The sequence below is a fragment of the Denticeps clupeoides genome, chromosome 12 (assembly GCF_900700375.1).
Source record: "Denticeps clupeoides chromosome 12, fDenClu1.1, whole genome shotgun sequence".
Classification (NCBI taxonomy): domain Eukaryota; kingdom Metazoa; phylum Chordata; class Actinopteri; order Clupeiformes; family Denticipitidae; genus Denticeps; species Denticeps clupeoides.
Genome location: NC_041718.1, coordinates 16,190,585 through 16,211,967, shown reverse-complemented (window position 1 = coordinate 16,211,967; position 21,383 = coordinate 16,190,585). Strand labels below are relative to the sequence as shown.

The window sequence follows — 21,383 nt, the reverse complement described above, 5'->3', positions numbered from 1 at the left end:
GTTTGGTTTTTGTTTGCATGCACTGGTCGCACTTTAATGGTGATCTGGCCTCGGAACTACATGAGTACAAGCTAAGCTCTCTCTGCATGGCCGTGTTGTGGTGGTGACCTGCACCTGTGCATCTGGGTTTGTGAGACAGTCTGCCGGGTGTCCGGTGGCACAAGACGCAAGAGAGTTTGCACGGAGAGAAGCATAAAAGCTGTTTCTGAGAAAAGCCACATAGGCTTGCCCGCCTTCACAGCTGTGGACACCTGGGCCGTTTTTTTTTTTTATGTCTGTGTGTGTGCTGCAGGGAAAGAGAAAGAGAAAGGTAGAAAGCATTTTTAAAGGCCTGTGGTCACACAGCGACCTAGTTAAATAAGAGACTTAAAAGGAAATGTAAGAGTAAAGAGACCAATGAAGACAAAGATAAAGAGATTGTGGCATGCACACAGGCAGAGCATGTACAATCTCCTCAATAAAGGAACAGCAAGGTTTGTGTTTGTATGTTTGTGTTTGTTTCTGAGTAAGAAAAAGTTTAAGCGAAAGGTGCAACCATGACGTGACTTTGTGTGTCATTGCACATGGGAATGGGAGTGAAAGCATTCCAGGTCTCAAGGCAGGCTTGTGTACCTCCAAAGGCCCACAAGTCGCCCCAAAATATTCATTCTGTGGGATGATAACCTCTGAAGACCTTTATGAGATTATGTTACAATATTAATATTACTTAGAATTAAATACTTCTCTACATGATTTCAATTGGAATTATCAGTTTTGGCATCAGAGTCCACAAGAATATCTTCTCTGCAGGAGGCTTCAGAGATAAAATTCTATTGTTCAACATTAAATAACTATCTTTGTTCCTATCATTCGCTTACTACTATGCTATAATAACAATAATATTATCACTATTATTATTATTATTAACATTAAAAATAAGACATACATACATAAGGGCCAAAGGGCTATTTGACCAAGAAGGAGAGTGATGGAGTGCTGCGGCAGATGACCTGGCCTTCACAGTCACCAGACTTGAACCCAATCGAGATGGTTTGGGGTGAGCTGGACCGCAGAGTGAAGGTAAAGGGGCCAACAAGTGCTAAACACCTCTGGGAACTCCTTCAAGACTGTTGGAAAACCATTTCAGGTGACGACCTCTTGAAGCTCATTGAGAGAATACCAAGAGTGTGCAAAGCAGTAATCAGAGAAAAGGGCGGCTATTTTGAAGAAACTAGAATATAAAACATATTTTCAGTTATTTCACCTTTTTTTGTTAAGTACATAACTCCACATGTGTTCATTCATAGTTTTGATGCCTTCAGTGAAAATCTACCAACGTAAATGGTCATGAAAATAAAGAAAACACATTAAATGAGAAGGTGTGTCCAAACTTTTGGCCTGTACTGTACATATCTACTGTACATATCTACTTTTAAGTATTGCATGGGTTGATGACCATTTTTACTGAACATCAATAGAAACTTGCACTCAAAATAGGTGGTCTTGTCACCATCACTGCATCATGTTATGATGCTCAAAAAATCGGGGGTGGGAGACGGTGAAAATTCACACATTCTACACAAGTGTTTAAATTTAAGTTCATATATATATTTAAATGTAAAAATCTGAAATGCTGCCAAGTGAAGGCCAGAACAGCCATTTGTGGGCAAAGCAAACTGGACATAATGTCCCATTTACAAAGCTGTGTTGCAGTAGAAACTTTATTTAATAGCTGATTAATATATTCAGGATGCAAAAACATTACACAGAGCACAAGATAATAACAATAGAGAGAGGATTGTTGCGAAAGGGAAGAAGCTCTAGTTGCCATTGACTGCGTTATACATGCCAATGCTTCAAGGCCTAAATGTGTTACATTAACACAGGTGCCTTGTCTTGCGGCATGTGCAAAGACTGACACACCAGTAGGATTCACATTTCTTTGTTTTAAAGGTTTCCTCTCATGCCCCATCTAAATGGTCTTGAAGTCTAAAAATTACCCTCCAATAGACAGCGTTACTCAAATTAAGTGAAACTGGAGCATCGAGCTTGTTTTGAAAATGTAAGGTGTGTAAAGTACAGATATTCATATTAAAAATGGTTAGCAGCAAAGTAAATATACAGTTTTTGCACTTAAATTAATCTCTGCTTAAGGGACCAATGAAATGCTCAAAGTGAAATATTTAACAAGTCAATTAAAAACAGGCAGCCTAAGGCCTCTCGTCGTTTTTGTAGAGCGAAGTAAAGTAAGTTAATGTCACTTGATCTGCCAGAGAGTCAGGTGACTGTGAATACAGCACAGTGAGAGAAGAAAGGAAGGAGTTGGGAGCATGATGTTTGCGTCTGAGACGAGCGCGTATGGGTTCTGGGACGATGCAGGTGTGTTGCCCCCCTGCTCTCCCCCCTCCCTCGAACCACACTCACCACATGCACACACCGACACACACACACTCGCACATGAATTCGTATGACATCGCCAACTCGGCAGTCCCATCTGCAAAGGGCCGAACTCTCTCACTCAATCTCTGTGTCCTTAAAGTGCATCTACTTATTTTGGACATGCATGCACATGGATGTCATGACTTCACAGGGTGGAGGTGGCCAGAGCAGGAAAAGTGCATGCAAAGTGCTTGTGCAATCTTTTCCTTCTATATCCATAGTCCAGAGCAGGGTGGTTGGCTGCGGCACTAATGCTAAAGCATCCAGGTGGGAAAAAATACATGCTAGCTGCGTCCTCCCACGGCCCGTACCTTGGTTAGAAGCGATTGTATTTCTGCTGGAAGACCTCTGAGGTAAAGAGCTCCCTGCTGTTTCCAAGAAGAGTGCGTGTTACATGCTATTGCCTCTGCAGTGTTGAGATATAAGAGCCTGAAACCACATACAGGTGCTACCTGACAGTCTACCCTATATCCTCCACACACACACACACACACACACACAGAAACACACACCACACAAATAACACACAAACCGTTCTGCCAGGTTATACTGTGCTTTGTCTCTCTTTCAAAATGCATTCTACCCTAATTCAGCTGCTTTCAGTTCAGTAGGTGTACACAGTACAAATATGAAATGTGTTTAATCAAAAAGTGGAATAGGAGAGACAGAAAAGTTTTAGATAAGATGGTACTATACAGTATATATTTAATTATAGTATTTTTATGTATATTTGTTAATTGATAGTCTAAAATGACTTAAACGTCATTTACATTCCTTTGCAAATTGTTCCTTTTTTCTGCAATAGATGCAATGGATGTTTTGTATTTTTCAGCAATAAATGTTTTTTCATTATTATTACTATTAATATTATTATTCCAATGATCTGTACGAACAGGCCAAATCCATGCTCTCTGTCACATGATAAATAACTGAATGCTCCATTATGTTAAAGATCAGTTCGACAGTGAAAACGTGTTCAAACCAAACAATATAATTTTTGTTGCATATTGTAAAAAGGCCCATTTAACACAACAGGCAGACTCTTTTTGTTTATCTTCATATATCAAAATGCCCAGTCATATGATTCTGTTCTAAATTGAATTTCAGACGAACCAGTTCATATATCCTCAAGGGTCGATATCACACTTCATCACACATTTTTTAATCTTGTGACAGAAAAGGATTGTGTCATGTTTATTATTACAAATGGGATGGGCCTACTTAATATTGTGACGCCAAAACAGTCCTGACCTGGGAGAGGTCAGGAGGCTATTTCTTGTCACATTGTTGTGATTTAATGTGATTATATTACATTACATTATGTTCATTTAGTTGACACTTTAATCAAACAGGTCAAGCATCAGGGCAGTGGGAGACAGAAATGTGTTAAAATGGTGGAGTTCAAAAGAAAGAGTTATGTCTTCTTGCAGTGCTATTTCTTGTTAATGCTGGGTGTGTGTGCATTAATTCTCTGGGGAAGATATGGAAAAGAATCAAAGACAGCGATGCTCTGGCCAGTGTTCTTCTGGATGACCTTTGTGGATCTACTGATGTGAACCTACTGATTGTACCAGTACCCCTTCATGGCTTATTTCAGCTGGATCATGCACTCTCCAACACTGCATAGGTCGTTCAGGGGTGGTTCGAGGAACATGACAGTGAGGTCAAAGTGTTGACTTGACCTCCAAATTCCCAAGATCTCAATCTGATCAAGCATCTGTGGGATGATCTGGGAAATGCAGCTTACTGAGAACTATATAACTTGCTGACTTAACTCTGCAGCCTCTGATCTGTTGCGGGGTCTTGTGGAGTCCATTTTGTCTGTTAGACAGGTGGTTGGATGGGGGTGGTGGTGGCATTGCGGGTAAGAAAATGGGCCCCAACCAAAAAGGTTGCCGGTTCAAATCCCAAACTGCCAAGGTGCCACTGAGCAAAGCACCGTCCCCAAACACTGCTCCCCGGGCGCCTGACATTGCTGCCCACTCAGGGGCAGTGGTGGCCTAGTGGTTAAGGAAGCGGCCCCGTAATCAGAAGGTTACTGGTTCGAATCCCGATCCTCCAAGGTGCCACTGAGGTGCCACTGAGCAAAGCACCGTCCCCACACACTGCTCCCCGGGCGCCTGTCATGGCTGCCCACTGCTCACTGAGGGTGATGGGTTAAATGCAGAGGACAAATTTCACTGTGTGCACCGTGTGCTGTGCTGCTGTGTATCACATGTGACAATCACTTCACTTCTCACTGCTCATCAAGGGTGATGGTTACACTGTAACCTGCAGTGTTTCACAATGACAACCACTTCACTTTCACTAATAGACTAAACCACAATATTCATGTAGTTTCACAAGAAGACTGTCAACACAGGTTTTCTTCAGGGTAAATATTTTTTGGTCAGATATTTTTTCTCCAATGCTATCTATATGTTCACGTATAAATCATATTCTTAAAGAATCTCCTGAATCATTTAATTTGAATTGTCATGAGTTGATTATGAGTGTTTTGTCCACTTTTGTTCCCTTTGTTGTATAATGCATGAGTGTCTCATATCTTGTGTCTTGTGATGTGCAATGCAAAATCATAAGTCAGCACTGGACTTTTTTTTTTTCTGAAATCCTTTATCGAGTTAAATTTACTTTTGCTGATTATTTCAGGCCCCGGATACGATGAATGTTTCTCTCCCTGGTTTTAGGGTTTCCACAACACTGCTGATTACTTTTTGGAACTTGTGAGTGTTGTTTAGGAGTCCATTCTCCCCTTTTCTTCCCCCACTCGCTCACTCCACCCATCTCTCTTTCTCTCTCTCCAGCTGTTTCTTCTCCTCATGGTTCACATTTTTTGGAGTTCTGGAAGTCAGGGACCTATTACTCTATTTCCTGTTGTGTGTGTGTGTGTGTGTGTGTGTGTGTGGGTGGGTGTGTGAGAGAGTAGTGGAGAAAGAAGAGAGAAAGTGTGTGTGTGTACTGAGGAATCTATGCAGCAGTGTGTTTATATTCCAACAAATAGATAATTGTGCAACTGTGCATGTTTACTTGTGCATATATTTGTGCATTAGTGTGTGTTTGTGCACTTATGCATTTCTCTGTGTGTGTGCACATGCATTAAAACCCATCTATGTGGTTGGTCTTGTGTGTTATTAGTTAGGGTGTCCAGAGGGTTATAAGTTCTGATAGACAGACAACAGCTGCATGTGCATGCATGCACACACACACACACACAATTCCCTTAAGCTATTTTTCTAGGTCCATTGCTGTGATATCCACTCCCTCCCCTTCGGAACCCCCCTGCCCCCTCGTGCCTCTCCATGCTCGGTCTATTTATAGCTTCATCCCAACCAGAGAGCAACAGGGAGGATGGCCTTTCTGGAGTTAATTAACACTGGAACCGCTGGAACAGGCAGCGCATTCTCTCCCTCATTCTTTTCACCTTCCTTTACTTCCCTTCGCTCTGCTGTTTGGATACCTTGTGGGAATTCCATTATCTAGTTTCCCCCAAAACGTTTCCCTCCCTGCCTCCCACGCACAGCGGCGCACACACATATAGGTGTGCACATCGCACTGAAGTAATTAGCATGTGTTTTGTCTGGCTAAATTTGGTTACTGACCGAGCAGGAAATCCTCTATACACTTCCTGTCCCTGGTGAAGTGTTTTTCTCTCGCTACCTCCCTCTCTTTCTGACTTTCTTCCTTTCTCCAACACGCAAACGCTCGTACACGAACCAACATGGCAAACGCAGAGTCCCTCACAAAGACAAGCTTCGCGTTAACTAACGGAACCGGCGTGGGGCGAGCTAAAGTGTTTCGGTGACCTGACAGGAAAACCAACATTCATTTCCTTCCCAGGCACACACTCACTAAATCTGTTTTCAGCCCCACGACTTGCTGCTTTATTTACTGCGTCGGATACAGAGCAATGTGTCACAAATGAGCTGAACATATCAAAATGTGGCCATTAAGCAGATTAAAATGAGATGGAGCAGTCCGTTTTCCTGGTCACTTACATTTGGGAAAATCCACACTGTGGGTGATGTTTTTTTTTTTTTTTTTTTTTGTCTAACATACTAAAATTCCCCAAGCACAGCTAAAGAAATGACTCACGGCATGATGAAAAACAGAGATTTCTGTTGAATCTGGCGTTAGACGGACGTGTGTGTGCTGGCAGTGGAGGAGGGGGGATCGCCGCGAGCGGCAGCTTGGACTCCTGCCCCAGTTCTAAGGCCCTTATCGTCCAGTTCTTCCTGTTTTTGTGTCCTGCGAGATGGGGGTTCCTGTAGGAGCATCCAGCTATGCGGTTCAGTGCGTCACAAGCGTCCTGCTAGCCCACTACTACATTATCCAGGAGCAACATCCCATCTAAATGGGTTTTGGACTGTACTTAACCTTTTTTTTTGGTTTCAAACATTTTAAACACCACTACTACTGTGGTACTAGTGGACAGTGTAAATTGTGTAAAGTGGCTTTATTTCCATTGTACACATGCCAGGCATAAGCACTCCACAAGTGAGGGTTTATAAAACACAAGCATAAAAACCATAATTATAGTACGACAGTTACAAAATACACCAAAAATCTTGTACTATTTGTGAAAAGGATTCCAGAAAAACTCACATTTATTTAGGAATGTATGGTGAACTGTCAGTGCTTGTATGTATTATAACATGTGCATGCCTATGAGTGTTGAATTCATTATTTTGCCTGAGCCATCTCTGCAGAATCGACTATAGGTAGCTTGAGGTATACATGCTGCGTGCATCTGTGGTTGGCTCTGCATGTGCATGTGATCAGATTACACCCCACTTTCTCATCTGCTTCTCCAATATTTCGTCATTCCTCCACCTCTTCATCCTCCACCTCTTCATCCACTGGATCCTGTAATGGCCTTGGTTAACTGCAGATTTCCAGATGATTCCAGAAGCTTCTGTGTTGGTGTGTTCCTCCCACTCGGGCTTCACAATAGCGCTGACATCTCTCTTCCCCTTCCATGATTTCCTCCCGAAAAGAAGGACTTTCTGCCAAAAACATATTGCCTGCGAGTCTATGTGTGTGTATGTGTGCAAATTATCTGTAGATTGAGTATGTTCACCATTAAGGTGCTAACAGCTGAGTATGTAAGGGAACAGACATGCACATACATGCATACACACAAAGTAATGAAGCTACTTTGACCATTTGGTCCAACTCGGTCCATTCATTAGTCTCAGACAGATTAGTAAACATATCTGATTTCGACTCATGGCCTTTTTACACCATAAATACTGTTGCATGACTATTTTTCTTGTTGGCCCTTTAAAGGTCTCTATGTCTGTCTCCACTTCCTGTGAAAAGAAAGGAAAAACATCTGGGAATGAATGAGAAATATTTCCCCGAGAATGCAAGACCAGCACAAGACCAAGTGATAATGCAGGACAAATGTGTATCGAATTGTTGCTTTTTTCCTTCCTATTTTTCCCAACAGCAGTTGAACTCCTCCTTTCTGTGTTGGCCAGCAGTGTGTATTCAACTAAATTCAATTAAAGTGGCCATATTCCTGCAACTTAAGGTTTCTTATAAGACACTTTAAAAAGTATGAAAGTATGAAGTACTGAAGCAACTTCAGTAGACACATTATTGAGTTTGATTGTGTCATACAGTATGTGAGATTACTGACTTATGCTCTATTAGTCAACTGTTTTGAGCAAATTGGGACTTTTTCTAAAATGCAAGTGTCTAATTTTAGAATCGGAAAAAATGAAGAGACGGCAGCAACATTTTCTCTTGAACGGTCTTGTCCTGTTAGGATGAAACAGGAGGGTTAAGTCCAAGTCAGCGGTTTCAAAACTTTCCTTGTTTGGTGAGAGCTGGTTGATCTGATCAACTAATTTGATTTGGTGCTGAAATTCAACATGGACATGGAATGGCCGCCATAGAAACCATAAGGCACTTATTTTAAAGTGGTCAGTTGCTCCCTTAGCAAGGAAGTTTTTGTCTGGAAGTAGGGTGGATATTTTTACATCATTAAACTGCAAATGTCCTAATAATCTTTGCCCACAGATTAGGATTACTTGGAAAATGGCCGCCCCTATTGATTTTCCCGTACAAAACAAAAAAAGGTACTAAATGACAACAAAGAGATAGAACGGCTGACTGTCACGTTTATAAAAGTGAAAGTAGATTGAGCATGAAAATACGGGCCAGCAGACATTGTTCAGAGAAGTTGTTGGATGGCTGTCTCTGGCCATTTGTTTCAAAATGAGTCCTTATTCAAAAAGCTGTTTGGCTAAATATGCCATTTAGCATTGAGTGTGTATAGATAATGTTGTCGTATTGAGAAATATTTAGCAGAACTGCCATCAGCTGTGGCCTCTCCAACACCGACTTGTCTAAAGGGCACGGAACAATGATGCAGACTTAAGACGTCGGTCCCTGGGAATTTTATTTTAAGATCGACTACACAGATACATGTCGTTTTTTGAAGTGGGTAAGAGGTGGTTATGGCCCGAAATCATGGGTTGCCTTTTGTAGGTTTGTTGCCATAAAGGGCTGAGTGGAATTTGGTGTGGTTATTGGAGGAACGCGGCCAACTAGACCACACCGCAGACAAAGTTAGCCAGAAGCTTCATTTCCTCAGCGTCTCGCTACCTCTCCTATCGCTCTCCTGAAACAGCGTCGGCTCACTAACGCGGCAAGTGCCAAAAATCCAAAACACGAACTCAATTCGTGCTGGCTGTACTTTACTGGTGCCATTTAAAACACTCAAGGCTAAGGGTCTTGCTCAGGGACACAGTGTAGTTAGTGGGGTTTGAACCTGTGACTTTTGTGTTCTTATGGATTAAGTGAAATTTACTCCAAAAAAGTGTTTATTAGCTGTAGCTGGGAGCCTGGTTATACAGAATCCCCTGTTATTAGCGATACAATCATGCCAGGCAATTGATCTGCTAACCAAGTCAATCCACATTTTTACAAATTCAGTTGTCATCATTAAACCATCCAGGTATTCATCATGTAATTAATGATCACAAGTCACTTAGAATAAATGGATAAATGTAAACGGTCAAATGTTTGACGGCCACCACCCAACAGTGGGCTAGAACCAAAGGGGATGTATTCTGGAGATGCCATGTAAGACCCATTGGATTGGGAGTGGTTGTAAATCGGAATTGCATTCATTGGCCCAGTATGTGAGCGAACAGATACAAGGAGTTTGATTCCGGTAGATTGTGTATCTCAAACACACCAGTATAAAACAACAACTATATACAAAAAAGGCAAAATCTTACATGCAGAAAGATACAAGGACTACATAAATAATACCATAGGTGCACATAAAGTGCAATTGCAATGTGTTTGACAATTCAGCTATTTTGGAGGGTGACGGGGAGTTGAGGGGATGGTCACATTCACAAGAATTAAAGTGCTCAGATTTTACAGTGTGTATTTTAAAGTGTATTATGGCCAAAGAATATTCAGGAGGAAGGTAAGAGACTTTGCATTGGGCTTTATCGATGGGACAGCTTTTGTTTATTAAAAAAAACACTAATACAACTAAAGGAACTGATTGGGTAGTTAGTTCTTTCTCTCCAACACACAGATACAAGCAGTCATTTCTAGATCATACGAAGACAAACTCGTGACATTAGCAAACACTCCCCATGCACAGTTTACATCATAACACCAAACTGTGCTTGATGTCTAAACTTCACACAGCATCAGGGCAACATTTTGTAACAGGAACCATCCAGTGCTGTACTTTTCTCTACAGGTTTTGGGAACAAAATGAGGTCTTTGACAGGAAGTGGAAAGGTTACGGCGATGGTCTCAACAGCCCCCCCCAAACGGCGTCATTCTGAAAGCTGGCACCCCCGTTGCACGTTCGTTCCTCTCGCTCTCATTCCATTCTCCATTCATTCTTCGTTCTACTGCACCAAGAAGAAAAAATCGTGGGTCCTGAAATTTAATTACCCATGTGAAATATGGCTCCTTGTGTATGCAATTAGACGGTGGCAAGAAAGCCTCCCTTGTGTGAAGGTATAAGCGTCCAGCGGCGCAGCGTCCTCCATAAATCCCATGCTGTGCTGTGTATTTTGAGAATTGCTGCAGAGACGCATTTTGTTTTGTTATTTATATTTTGAGACTTGGCGTCCTGGTACAGTTCCTGCCATTGTGTGAGACTGCCTTCAGCTGTACCGAGACACCAACTTTCTCTCTCTCTCTCTCTCTCTCTCTCTCTCTCTCTGACTTTTGCTCAGGTTTTTTTTTTTTTCTTCCTTTTCCTCTGTTCAGCGTTCGCTGGCTCAGGCTACCGAGGTTACAGAAGTGTCTCAGCTGGGATAGAAGCAACCCGTGTGTGGGAAAGGCAGAGTTTTTCTTTTATTTTTTAACAGCGGCCGTACAAGTGCATGTATTTAATTTCTACCCCCTCCCTCCATCCCCAGACAACACGGTGGACTCTTAATTCGCGCGCGCGCACACACACACACACACACACACACACACACACACACACTCACTCAGCCTGCAGAGAATACAGCTCTCTATTACTCGGGCACAGGAGCTCTCAAAGCCTGGATGATCAAAAGAACAACAGGTAAGACACACTGGCTTTATTCTGCGCTGCGGGGCATCTTTCAGTCTCGGATGTTCACTTTTCACTGGCTCGTAATTTCGCCTGGCAGCGTTGCAGTGGCTCTGATGGCCGAATCCCTGTTGTGCTCTTGATTTCTTCTGCTTGGGACTGTTTGACATTTTGCACAAGTGCCTGTATACCGTAGATGCTCGGCACTTTCCTAATATAGTTCTGAATTCACTCTGGCCTGAATAGATACCGGCTACACACAGGCACTTTAAAAAGGGTCCAATTTAACCTGCGATTTGAGGAAGAGTATTTCATTTTTTTTTTTTTTACATTTCTGCCGTTGTAACCAGGATGTTGAATTATTGTGCAAAGTAACACATGGTCTCCTAAATGACGAGGAGCCATGACAGGCCGTAAAAAGAATGTTTCTTACATAAATAATCTTGGGCCTGCTAAACGGTGCATGTTGTGAGATGCTGGGTATGGTCATTTTCCCATGCAACCCACCCACTGCTGCCGCATGCTTCCAGCTATTGCTCACCGCAAGTATAAAGTCATGGTTTTCTTTACACTGGCGGAGAAAATTAAGCAAAATTTTGAAAGCTAAGTAGGTGGCAAGAGCAAAAGAAAACCCTTTTTTTTTTACAATAAGGCGCACCGAAGTCATGCATGTTACGCCAGCTGTACGCCTGTGCATGGGACGCCAGTGAAGTTGTAAACTCCGCAGACATGCTGGCTGTCATCACCACCAGCTCCTATTTCGTGAACTCATTAGGGCGGCTGAATCCTTCTTCCTCATTCTTTCTGCACTGATGTAGAAAGAATGAGAAAAGGGTATTATTACTTACTAATTGCATATGTCCTGTTTGCACAGTCCTATTTCAAAGAATAAAGCATTTCGCATTGCACTGAATTGAAAACGTACATATTTGTGTTCGGTGGTAAAGGTCACTTCCTGAATGCATTAGACCAGTGGAGTAATATGCAGTGCCTATGGTGATTGCATTTAACATGCATCCTATTGCATCATTGCTAAGGGATGTTCTCCTACTAAACCTCCACGTTCATTTGATTTTTTTTTTTTCTCACCCCGCCCGCTCCATGTCTGACCGTGCCACTCCAGATCCTGCCGAGTGAATAAACAAGCGACACAAAGGACAATTGTGTGGAAGTCAGGAGTTTTTCATGAGTCGTGCTTAAGCAAAGAAGCTGTTTATACGTATGCTTTGGACTTGCCCCCGTTTTTTTATTTTACCGTGTGCGACTCTCTTGATTTGGACCGAAGCGTGAGGGGGGGAGAGAGAGAGAAAAGGGGAGAGGAGAAAATGAGAAACATGTCCACCACCCCTGTGATCTCGGAAAGTTAGTCATTCAACAGGAGTGGCCCTTCTGGTCCAGGGAACATAAACAGGCCAACAGAGCCTCGCATATGAAAAGGGAGCGAGAGCGTCATGACGGCGGATGAATTGTGACAGAAAGGACGTCAGTCCACGGGCCAAATAACCTGATGCATACGTAAAAGCCTGCAAATCAGATTTGTTTAGGTAATAAGTCACATTTTCCCAGATATTTTTTTTGTCAGGTTGACAGAAGTCTGGGTAATGGGGAATTTTATGGCTCACGGTGACAGAAAATAAGCCTCGGAGCAGACAGATGTTGTTGCTTCAGGGGCAACAGCGAGGCGGTGATTGAGCTTACAAATGTCCACGACTGAATTCATTCTGGAGGTATTTAATCAACCGAGGCATTTTCCACTCTCCCGCTGATAGGATGTTTTAGTGCTGACCTATGCTGGTGACCATTAAAAAAAGGCAAATCCAGGTCTGTTCAGCACGGTCGTCAGAATCGGCAACGTCCCACATTATCTGTCCTTTTGGAAATTTAGGGTAAAGAGGTTTATTTTGGGACATGCCAATTATCTTGTGCTTTCTCCCACAGTCCATCCTCCAGTCCATCTGTCCTGAGTCATAAATGACCTTCTCAGTAAAGTCAGAGATTTTTCGTAGACGTGAAGAACGTGTCATTTGAAACCAGTGCTTCATGGCGACATTTTCACAGTTTTTAGTGTCCATAATTGGGTGGTTGACGCTAATTACAGCTGATGGTGCACATCCATACCAGGCAACTCCAGGGCACCAACTGCTGCATGTCGCTAAGCCTCAGTTGACCGAGGCATTGTGGGAAGGTTGGTTTACCAGAAAAAGTTATTGTGAGATCAACTGAACAAGCGCCAAGGCCCAAACAGGTTTTAGAGCTTTTATTAGACACGAGAATAGCCAGACTCTGTGTGATATTGATCAAATGCAGAAATAACGGTTGTAAAATTAAAACCCGCCGGCCACCAACAGGCTGTTAACACCAGTCCAGCGTCTGGGCCGTTTGTGTCCAGTTCAGCTTCTGAGCACTTCTATTTGTACCAGTAAAACTCGATGCAGTGTGACAGTGTGTGGCACACACGAGCGGCAGATTTAAAAGAGCAGCGGTGCGCTGACTGAGTGGAACATTGGACAAATTCTCCATTTTCTGTTTTTTGTGACATCACCTCATTCTTTCCAGTGGAAGCCATCGCAGCGGCACATCTCAGCTCTTTATGCACATGTTTGTCTTGTCTTGTGTGTCCTGTTTGAAATATCCAACATGTCCACTCACAAGCATCCTACATGATGTTGTCCAGTTATGTCCTGTTTGACCTGTTGATTGTACAGAAAAGTTTTACTTTTCTCTTATAGCGATGACCTGTACAGTATTTAAGTTTTAGTTGGCATAGTTTTACTTTAGTGTGTATATAAATATATATTTTTCTTTTATGATTGCACTATGTGGGGTTGGGGGGTCTGTGTGAAACATATTTCAACACACAGTATACTGTGTATACTGTTGTACTCGTAATAAACCAATCTTGAATCTTGAATTTTGAAAGAGCCCTGTGTCTTGTGGGAATGTCCTGGTCGTGGACATTCGTTCCACACAGTTCCTCGTTAGTCCTGGTCCACTTAACACTCTGTATGGGTTGTTCCGTTCATAATAGGCCTTCTAGTACTTCATCAGCTTTTATCTACTGGTGAGGCACTGCAGGTTCACAGTGAACTAAAAGTGACTGCAAATACAGAGGGTTTTTAAAGGTCCGGGAATCTATATTTGAACAAGAAATTACATACTAAGCTATTTAGTCTGTTTATGACATGTCATATTATAAGGAAATTGAATTTAAAACCATTTAAACCATTTTCTGTCATACCATGTGCAGATGCACTGGACTTTCAGCTGCACTTATCTGATCCACCCATCACCCATCCACAAGATGGAGATAGACAATAAAATCAACAATAAAATCCACAGCACCTACAAAAAGATGATATTGTTATTTTAAGATACTCCATTAAAAATAATGCGCAATATACGAATCTCATTTGTATACTGAATGCATTCAAATGCCTTCTGTCTGTTTAATAACCCCGTGAACAGCGCTGCAGCCACGATCGCCGGACGCAGGTTGTTGTTTGAGATGGTGGGCATTCCTACTAATAGCCACGAAGCTGTAAACGAAGTGAAAATGAGACCGTATGACTACCATAACCACCGAGGGGGAACCCCTCCAACACAGAGACAAATCTTTCCCGTCCTGTCTTCTCGTTACTTTTCCACCGCCCACCGCTTCTCAGATTTTTTATATATATGTATGTATGTATGTATTATTGTTTTCTTTAATGCCTGAGAATGAAAGAGCTGTTAATAAAAGAGGCCGCCCTCCCTCCTTCTCTGGGTGTTTGTGAAACTGTGTTTTTAAAGGGATGCACCCTCGCCTCTCCACCCTCTTCTGGTAATTTGAGAGGAAGTTTATAATGCCTCTTCTGTGAACCACTCTGTTCTCAGGCATGGCCGGAGCCATGCGATTCTGCAGATGATCTTGTTGTGAAGTGTGAACCTGGTTAGCCTCAACCCCACTAACCCAAAGTCTCTTGGTCTCAAGCGTTTTTATTTTAAGGCTTCTTTGTTATCATTACATGAGATCTCCAGATATCTTTTGCTCAATCTTCCACTCCCTCCGAGTTCCCGGCTTTTACATTTTTTTTCTTTCTAATTTCCAATTTGGTTTCACTCCCTGTGTGAAAAGTCCTCCGTCCCTCCCTGACATTTTCTCTCTGACCACTCTCTCACTCCCTTCCCCTCCTCCTGACCTGCAGAACAACGGAGCCAAACAGCCCGAGACCACAGGGATTATCTGGTCAAATGTAGAAGAGTTCTGTTTTCCAGGTTAAAACCAATTTCTTGTGAGGCCGATAAGGGAAACACGGGGCGAGTTTGTTATCCTGCTGCTCTTTAGTGAGACACTGATGAGGTTGAATGATATAATGAGGTATGAAATCCAATCAGGAAGCCGTTTTTTTTTTTTTTTTTTTTTGCCCCGCTGGCCCCCGCGTGACGTTTCTGGCGTTCCACAAGAGGCTGAAACCCATAATTAAAAGACAGCATGAACGGTCCAGGCCAGTAAATCCCACAGCAGGCATTCGGGGTCTTTCGCCGAAGCCGCCTCCCTCTCTGCAGACATCGGTGAAGACCCCTGTCCACCTGCCCGGGTCCGTCTCGCGCCACCTCAGGCCAGGCTGTCTGCTTCCTCAGTCATTTATCTTCCAACTCCTGCGATTCTCCTCTTTCACAGCCTTATCTCGCCCCTGCACCGTCTGTGCCACCAGTTAACAGGGGGACGCTCTAATGTGTGTGTGTGTCTGTTAACGTTGGACATTGGCGGTTGCTTCACATCATGATTCGGTGTTACTTTGGAAAAATGCCTTTAAACTAAAAAAAAAAAAAAAAAAAAACGTCTATAGGTGCGGCGTATGACCCGACCTTTCATCTTCATTTAAGTGTGTGCGCAAGCATATGGAGATGGTTTCGTTTCAAAGTTCATGAACGAATATCACACCATTCACACAAAAATATTTCTAGATTCAGCAACAAATGTAACAAGATTCACAGATATAATGTACGACTTACAAGTGTATGTGACACTGTTCACAAATGCATTTCTTGACTCCTGCATTTACAAACCACTGTATATATTTGTGAGTACCCTTACATTCATTTCTGGATTTTTTAAACTTCCCGACGGCGCTCAATATTGACAACATTGCGCTACTTTTGCACATTCTCGCGGCCTCTTGGAAGGAGTTGCGACAGTTTTATAAAACGAATCGGGACAAAAGTCGCAAATATGACGCAAATCCAGTGTTTCTGCTGAATTTGAATGAAAATTTCCCCGCTCGCTCATCTCAAGCGTTGGTCACATGTCAGCCTGGTGTCTGGACACACCCTGGACAGAAGAAGGCGATCTGACATTCTCTCAACAGGTTACAACCCAATGAAACCACTTCATGCTGCGTGTATTCGCGTCTGAATGCGCAGGGTGACCACGGGCGTGTCCCAATAGACCATAACCAGCAGGTAAACGCGCAGCGGGACTCGTCCACATCACGCAGGCTTGCTTGATTCCTTTTCGGCGAGTCTGTGGCACAGCGTGATGAATCGTGCTAAAGCCCCAGGTTCAAATCCCACTTACTACCATTGTGTCCCTGAGCAAGACACTTAACCCTGAGTTGCTCCAGGGGGGACTGTCCCTGTAACTAATGGTTGTAAGTCGCTCTGGATAAGGGCGTCTGATAAATGCTGTAAATGTAAATGTAAATGATAAACTTTGGAGACGTTTGATATGTCTAACTTTTGAAAAAACACATTTGTGAATCGAACGCTGTCAGGGAAGTTTCAAAAATTCACAAATAAATGTGAGGGTATTCACAAATATATACAGGGGTTTGTAAGTGCAGGTTTGTGAATAAATGTGACCACACATCTGTGCGTCGTGTAAACCTTTTTTTTTTTTGAGTCAAGAAATATTATATTTTTATGAACGGTGTGATTTTTCTTTAAGAAATTTGAAACTAAACTGTCCCCATTCAAGCACAATGTATGAAACTTTCTAGAAATGTTTGCGGCCCAATAACTTGATATCCCTGATCCCTTTGGTCTAAAACAATGGCGGCGGGAATGCACTCACAAATCTCTATTATTGCATTGTATTGCATTGTATTGCAATGTATTATTTTACCTTGTGGGGCTAAACACCACCGACACCCCTGCGAGTAAAGCGCCTCTATTTTAATCTTCCACCGGACGTGATTCAGACACGGGGTTGTGCAACTCGCAGTAAACTCAGTCATATGAACACAGCACGTCGGCTCGGTCAAGTGGCTCGACTTTTCAAAAGAAGCTGTTTATAACGTTGTTACGCATTATAAGTAGCGGTAGTAAGAGTAGTAATAGTAGTAGTGATACGCATGCATACTAGCTTGGTGTGTGCAAATCTGAAGTCGGCAGGTGGAGCCACGCCCGTTTGTGTGTAACAATGTAAAAGAGAGAGAGGGAGAGAGAGAGAGAGAGAGAGAGAGAGAGAGAGGGAGAGAGAGAGGGGGGGGGGACGGGACGTAACTTTGCTCTTCGGATGATGTCAAAGCGGCCGCTCGTTTTCTCGTCACCTTCCGCAGAAGCGACTTTCCGGGCGATCGTCTGGAGGTTTTAACGCCGGGCGACGGCCCCGGAGCGGAGTTCTTTTCCCGGGAGCGACCGGTGCTTTCTGTGTGTGTGCGTGTGCGCGACTTGCGTGATTTCTGCTGAAACCGCGTGTGCAACCGAAGCTTTTTTTCCCCCCTCTTCGCCCGGGACGCTGTTCCGCAAGCATATGATCCGCGCGTCGTGAATCACCCCGGAGAGAGGAACGGAAAACGGCCGCTGTTGGGCAACTTGGCCGCAGCGACCACCGCCCTCCTGCTGCTGACGCCCGAGGCGATGTTCTGCTGAAAGCCCCGTCCTGCGCCGCCGACCCGCTCACCTGAAAGCATCACCTTCCTGACGCGCCCGTTCCCGTACTTCGTGCGTGACGTCACGGAATGAAGCCCCGTTCGGAGGAGTGACGCGTCCGGGGAAAGGCGAGCAGTAAGTGTGTTCCCCTCCATCCGAGCGCTCCGTCACAAGATGCTTTAAAACCGTCCGATGCGGGTATCGAGAGTTCAGGTAAACGTGCACGTTCCTGTACCGCTAATGTACGTGCTGCAGTAACAATTTGTAATGCGTGTTTGATTAAAGTCAGTATACCTTTCTTATACCTTTCTAAAGACCTAGATATTTACATTTACAGCATTTATCAGACGCCCTTATCCAGAGCGACTGTAGTTACAGGGACAGTCCCCCCCTGGAGCAACTTAGGGTTAAGTGTCTTGCTCAGGGACACAATGGTAGTAAGTGGGATTTGAACCTGGGTCCTCGAGTGTGTTACCCACTAGGCTACTACCACCCTTGCACCCTATATTCTGTGTGTGTGTGTGTGTGTATATATATATATATATATATATATATATATTTACTTTACTTTACTTTATTTAGCAGACGCTTTTATCCAAAGCGACTTACAAGAGGAAGACACCAGCAATTCTCCTTCGATTTCTATAGGACATTGAGTTTACAAACTAAGAGCCCTGATAAGGCTCAACTTGTCATGCTCAGAGATTGTTAGGTGCTAGACGAAGAAAAATTATAATGTATTCATACATTTTTGTATTGTTTGTGCAATGTGTACGCATGTGCGTGTGTAAGTGTTAGATTTGTCTATATATATAACTGAACAGGGGAAGTCTAAACATCCCTCACATACACTTATACACACCCTATAACACATTTCTAGATACGCTCTATATGACGTGTATGCGGCTGCCATCAGCTCGGTAAAAGGATGCTTTAAATAACTGACGAGTAGTAAAGTGCATTGTCGAGGATAACTTGTCGCTGAATTGGAGCTCCGGCGTCAGTGACAACAGTTGTGCGCTGGACGCAGCCACCGACGATTGGAACTCGCTGCCAGTATTGTCCATGCCGATGCCACCCGGAGCAGCGGGGCGGACTCGAGTTGCGTCAGATAGAGTTACACTGCGTCTCGCAGGGTGTACCGAGTGAGGTCATGGAAGTTGAAGAGTTTAGGGTTTCGTGTTTGAAGATAGAGTGGGTGTTATGATCCCCTGTTTGTCTCCCCCCTCCTCTGGTCAGGCTGTAAACGTGGCCTTTTAGTGGCTTTGTGTCTGCATGCGGTTGGAAGTCAGCTCTGTTTTCTTCGGCGGGGTCCTCCGTCCCGCGGCCGATGTGCTCAGATTAGATCCTGAAGCCTTGCGGGGTTACGTGGAGTAAAACCATAAAATCCTGGTCTGATGCCGAGAGCTGGGTTATGCCCCGCGGCAGAATGTGTGGTCCCACGCCAGGCCGAGTTGTAACTCCTCGCTTTGAATATGCAGTGTTTACAGCGATCCACAGGCCTAGTGCATTGTAAAGGTGTACGGTTAACTCAGATAAAAGAGTTCCGTGCGGATTGTGACGCTGCCGCTTCGAACGCGGAAGTGTGGAGCCTACTGTAAATAACGACGGCGGCGGCGTGACGGGAGGGGTGGGCACGGTGCACCTCACTCCTCGCACACCTGCAGGGCGGCCGCAAACACCGGAATTCCAGGAGCGGGATCCGTGGCATTCCTGATGTGCTTCGAGTTGCTTTTTTCAGCAACAGCCGTTTGTTATTTAAATTTTTTTTTTTTTCAATCCTAAAACACAAAGGTAATAATTAAGTGTCCGAGCCGAAACCATATGTTCTAAAAATACTCCTCTACGCATTGATCTTTAGTCACACGCGCGCCACTCAAAGACGCCTTATATCCGACAGCAGGTTGCATATGCTGAACATGTATTTATAGGCACAGATTCCCATTCACGTACACAAGCGATGCGAAGGAGAGCACACGCGTGCGCCGCACTCACAAGTGTTCGCTTGACAGGCCGGCACTATTAATAGGGCACACAAACACGCGCTGCATTCACACGCGCACGCCATGCCGTGCCACAGGTGTGTGCACGGGACAGCGCTACGATCATCGCGCCAAACACACCACGTTACACAGAAACGACACATGCGCAAGTCACTATAAATATGGCAAGCTGGCAAAGGCAGGCACACACATGCTGGCTCTCGCTGCCTCACACACACAGATGCTGTAAGGAAAGGGATGGCTTATCCAGCTGTTCGGAAGCAGAGGGACTGAATGTCCCTGACAGCTGTGGATTCCTGCGTTATGAAGAGGGTGGGATTGGGAGGAAAGCAGCGTGTGTGTGTGTGTGTGTGTGTGCGCGTGCATATCGAAGAGTTCCATAAGAGTTTTCAGGCTCTCGAGGGTGGAGACGGACAGACAGTTGAGAGGGGTGTATACGGCCAGTTTAGCATTTCGCGGCTGAGCGCAGTGCTGAGGAACAGATGTAGCCTCGGTAAGGTGTATGCATGGTGGTGTGTTTTGGGGTGGGGCTGATGCTGTGGGCCCATCCTCTTCTTTTCTGTTAAATAATTATCAGCACATACTTATTGCGTTAGATAAATGTTAGTATTTTGGTAACGTTTATGCAACGTTATTTCAATGCTGCAAAATTGTTGTTTCAAAGGTCACCTCAGTTCTAACTGACATATAACAAACCTGGGACATTGCCAGCCAAAAATTTCCAAAGACCTACTCATCTTTTGGGCCTTTTCTTCTAACTATTCTTACTTAGAGACAAAAAAATGACAAATTAACACGAAATTTGATTGTTCTGTTAATGAAAAATAACAAGGCAAAACGCCTCTATGTTGAGAACAGGTTGCATGCTTCTTTTTTCACAAATACACACATTAACTTTACAGAGCAAGGAAAAGACAGGTAAAGTAAAGACTCTATTAAAAAAATTCTATTTTTCCAGTATTTGATTCTTTTAAAAAGCCATATTCAATAAAGGTTGTTGATTGGAATAAGATGCTATAAAAATTTCAAATATAAAATATTTGAACGAAAATGTTTACAGCTTTCACAATTTATGTTAAAATCACATTAAAGTTGTCTAAAGTTTATTGAAATACTGAAATTATGCCTTAATGTTCCAAATGACAACTTACTTGATTGTTATACTGCAATTACGTCTGCTTTTTCTATAATAATTCTAATCTATTAAAATACTCTTCTCCAAAGGAACACTTAAATAACACAGTGTAACTCCAAGTCAATCACACGTCTGTGAAATCAAACTGTCCACTTAGGAAGCAACACTGATTGGCAATTAATTTCACAGGCAGTTGTGCAAATGGAATAGACAACAGGTGGAAATTATAGGCAATTAGCAAGACGTCCCCAATAAAAGGCGTGGTCCTGCAGGTGGTGACCACAGACCACTTCTCAGTTCCTATGCTTTCTGACTGATGTTTTGGTCACTATTGAATGCTGCCAGTGCTTTCGCTCTGATGGTAGCATGAGACGGAGTCTCAGGATGGAACCTCAATGCGAGGTGTCCAGAGCATGGAGGCGCTACCAGG

General features: G+C 43.5%; 1 protein-coding gene across 3 annotated transcripts in view; it reads left to right on the top strand.

Moving 5' to 3' along the window:
* The first annotated feature begins 10,668 nt into the window (after positions 1-10,668).
* hdac7a (histone deacetylase 7a) overlaps positions 10,669-21,383 on the top strand; it is a 34,492-nt gene continuing 23,777 nt past the window's right edge. Inside the window, exon 1 of one of the 3 annotated variants that reach the window (XM_028999178.1) lies at positions 10,669-10,975. In XM_028999178.1, the coding sequence (XP_028855011.1) occupies positions 10,957-10,975 (19 nt within the window). In that variant the 5' untranslated portion in view covers positions 10,669-10,956. Of the gene's footprint in view, positions 10,976-17,441; positions 18,029-21,383 lie in introns of those variants that run through there. The other 2 variants (XM_028999179.1, XM_028999180.1) reach the window with 2 other exon arrangements.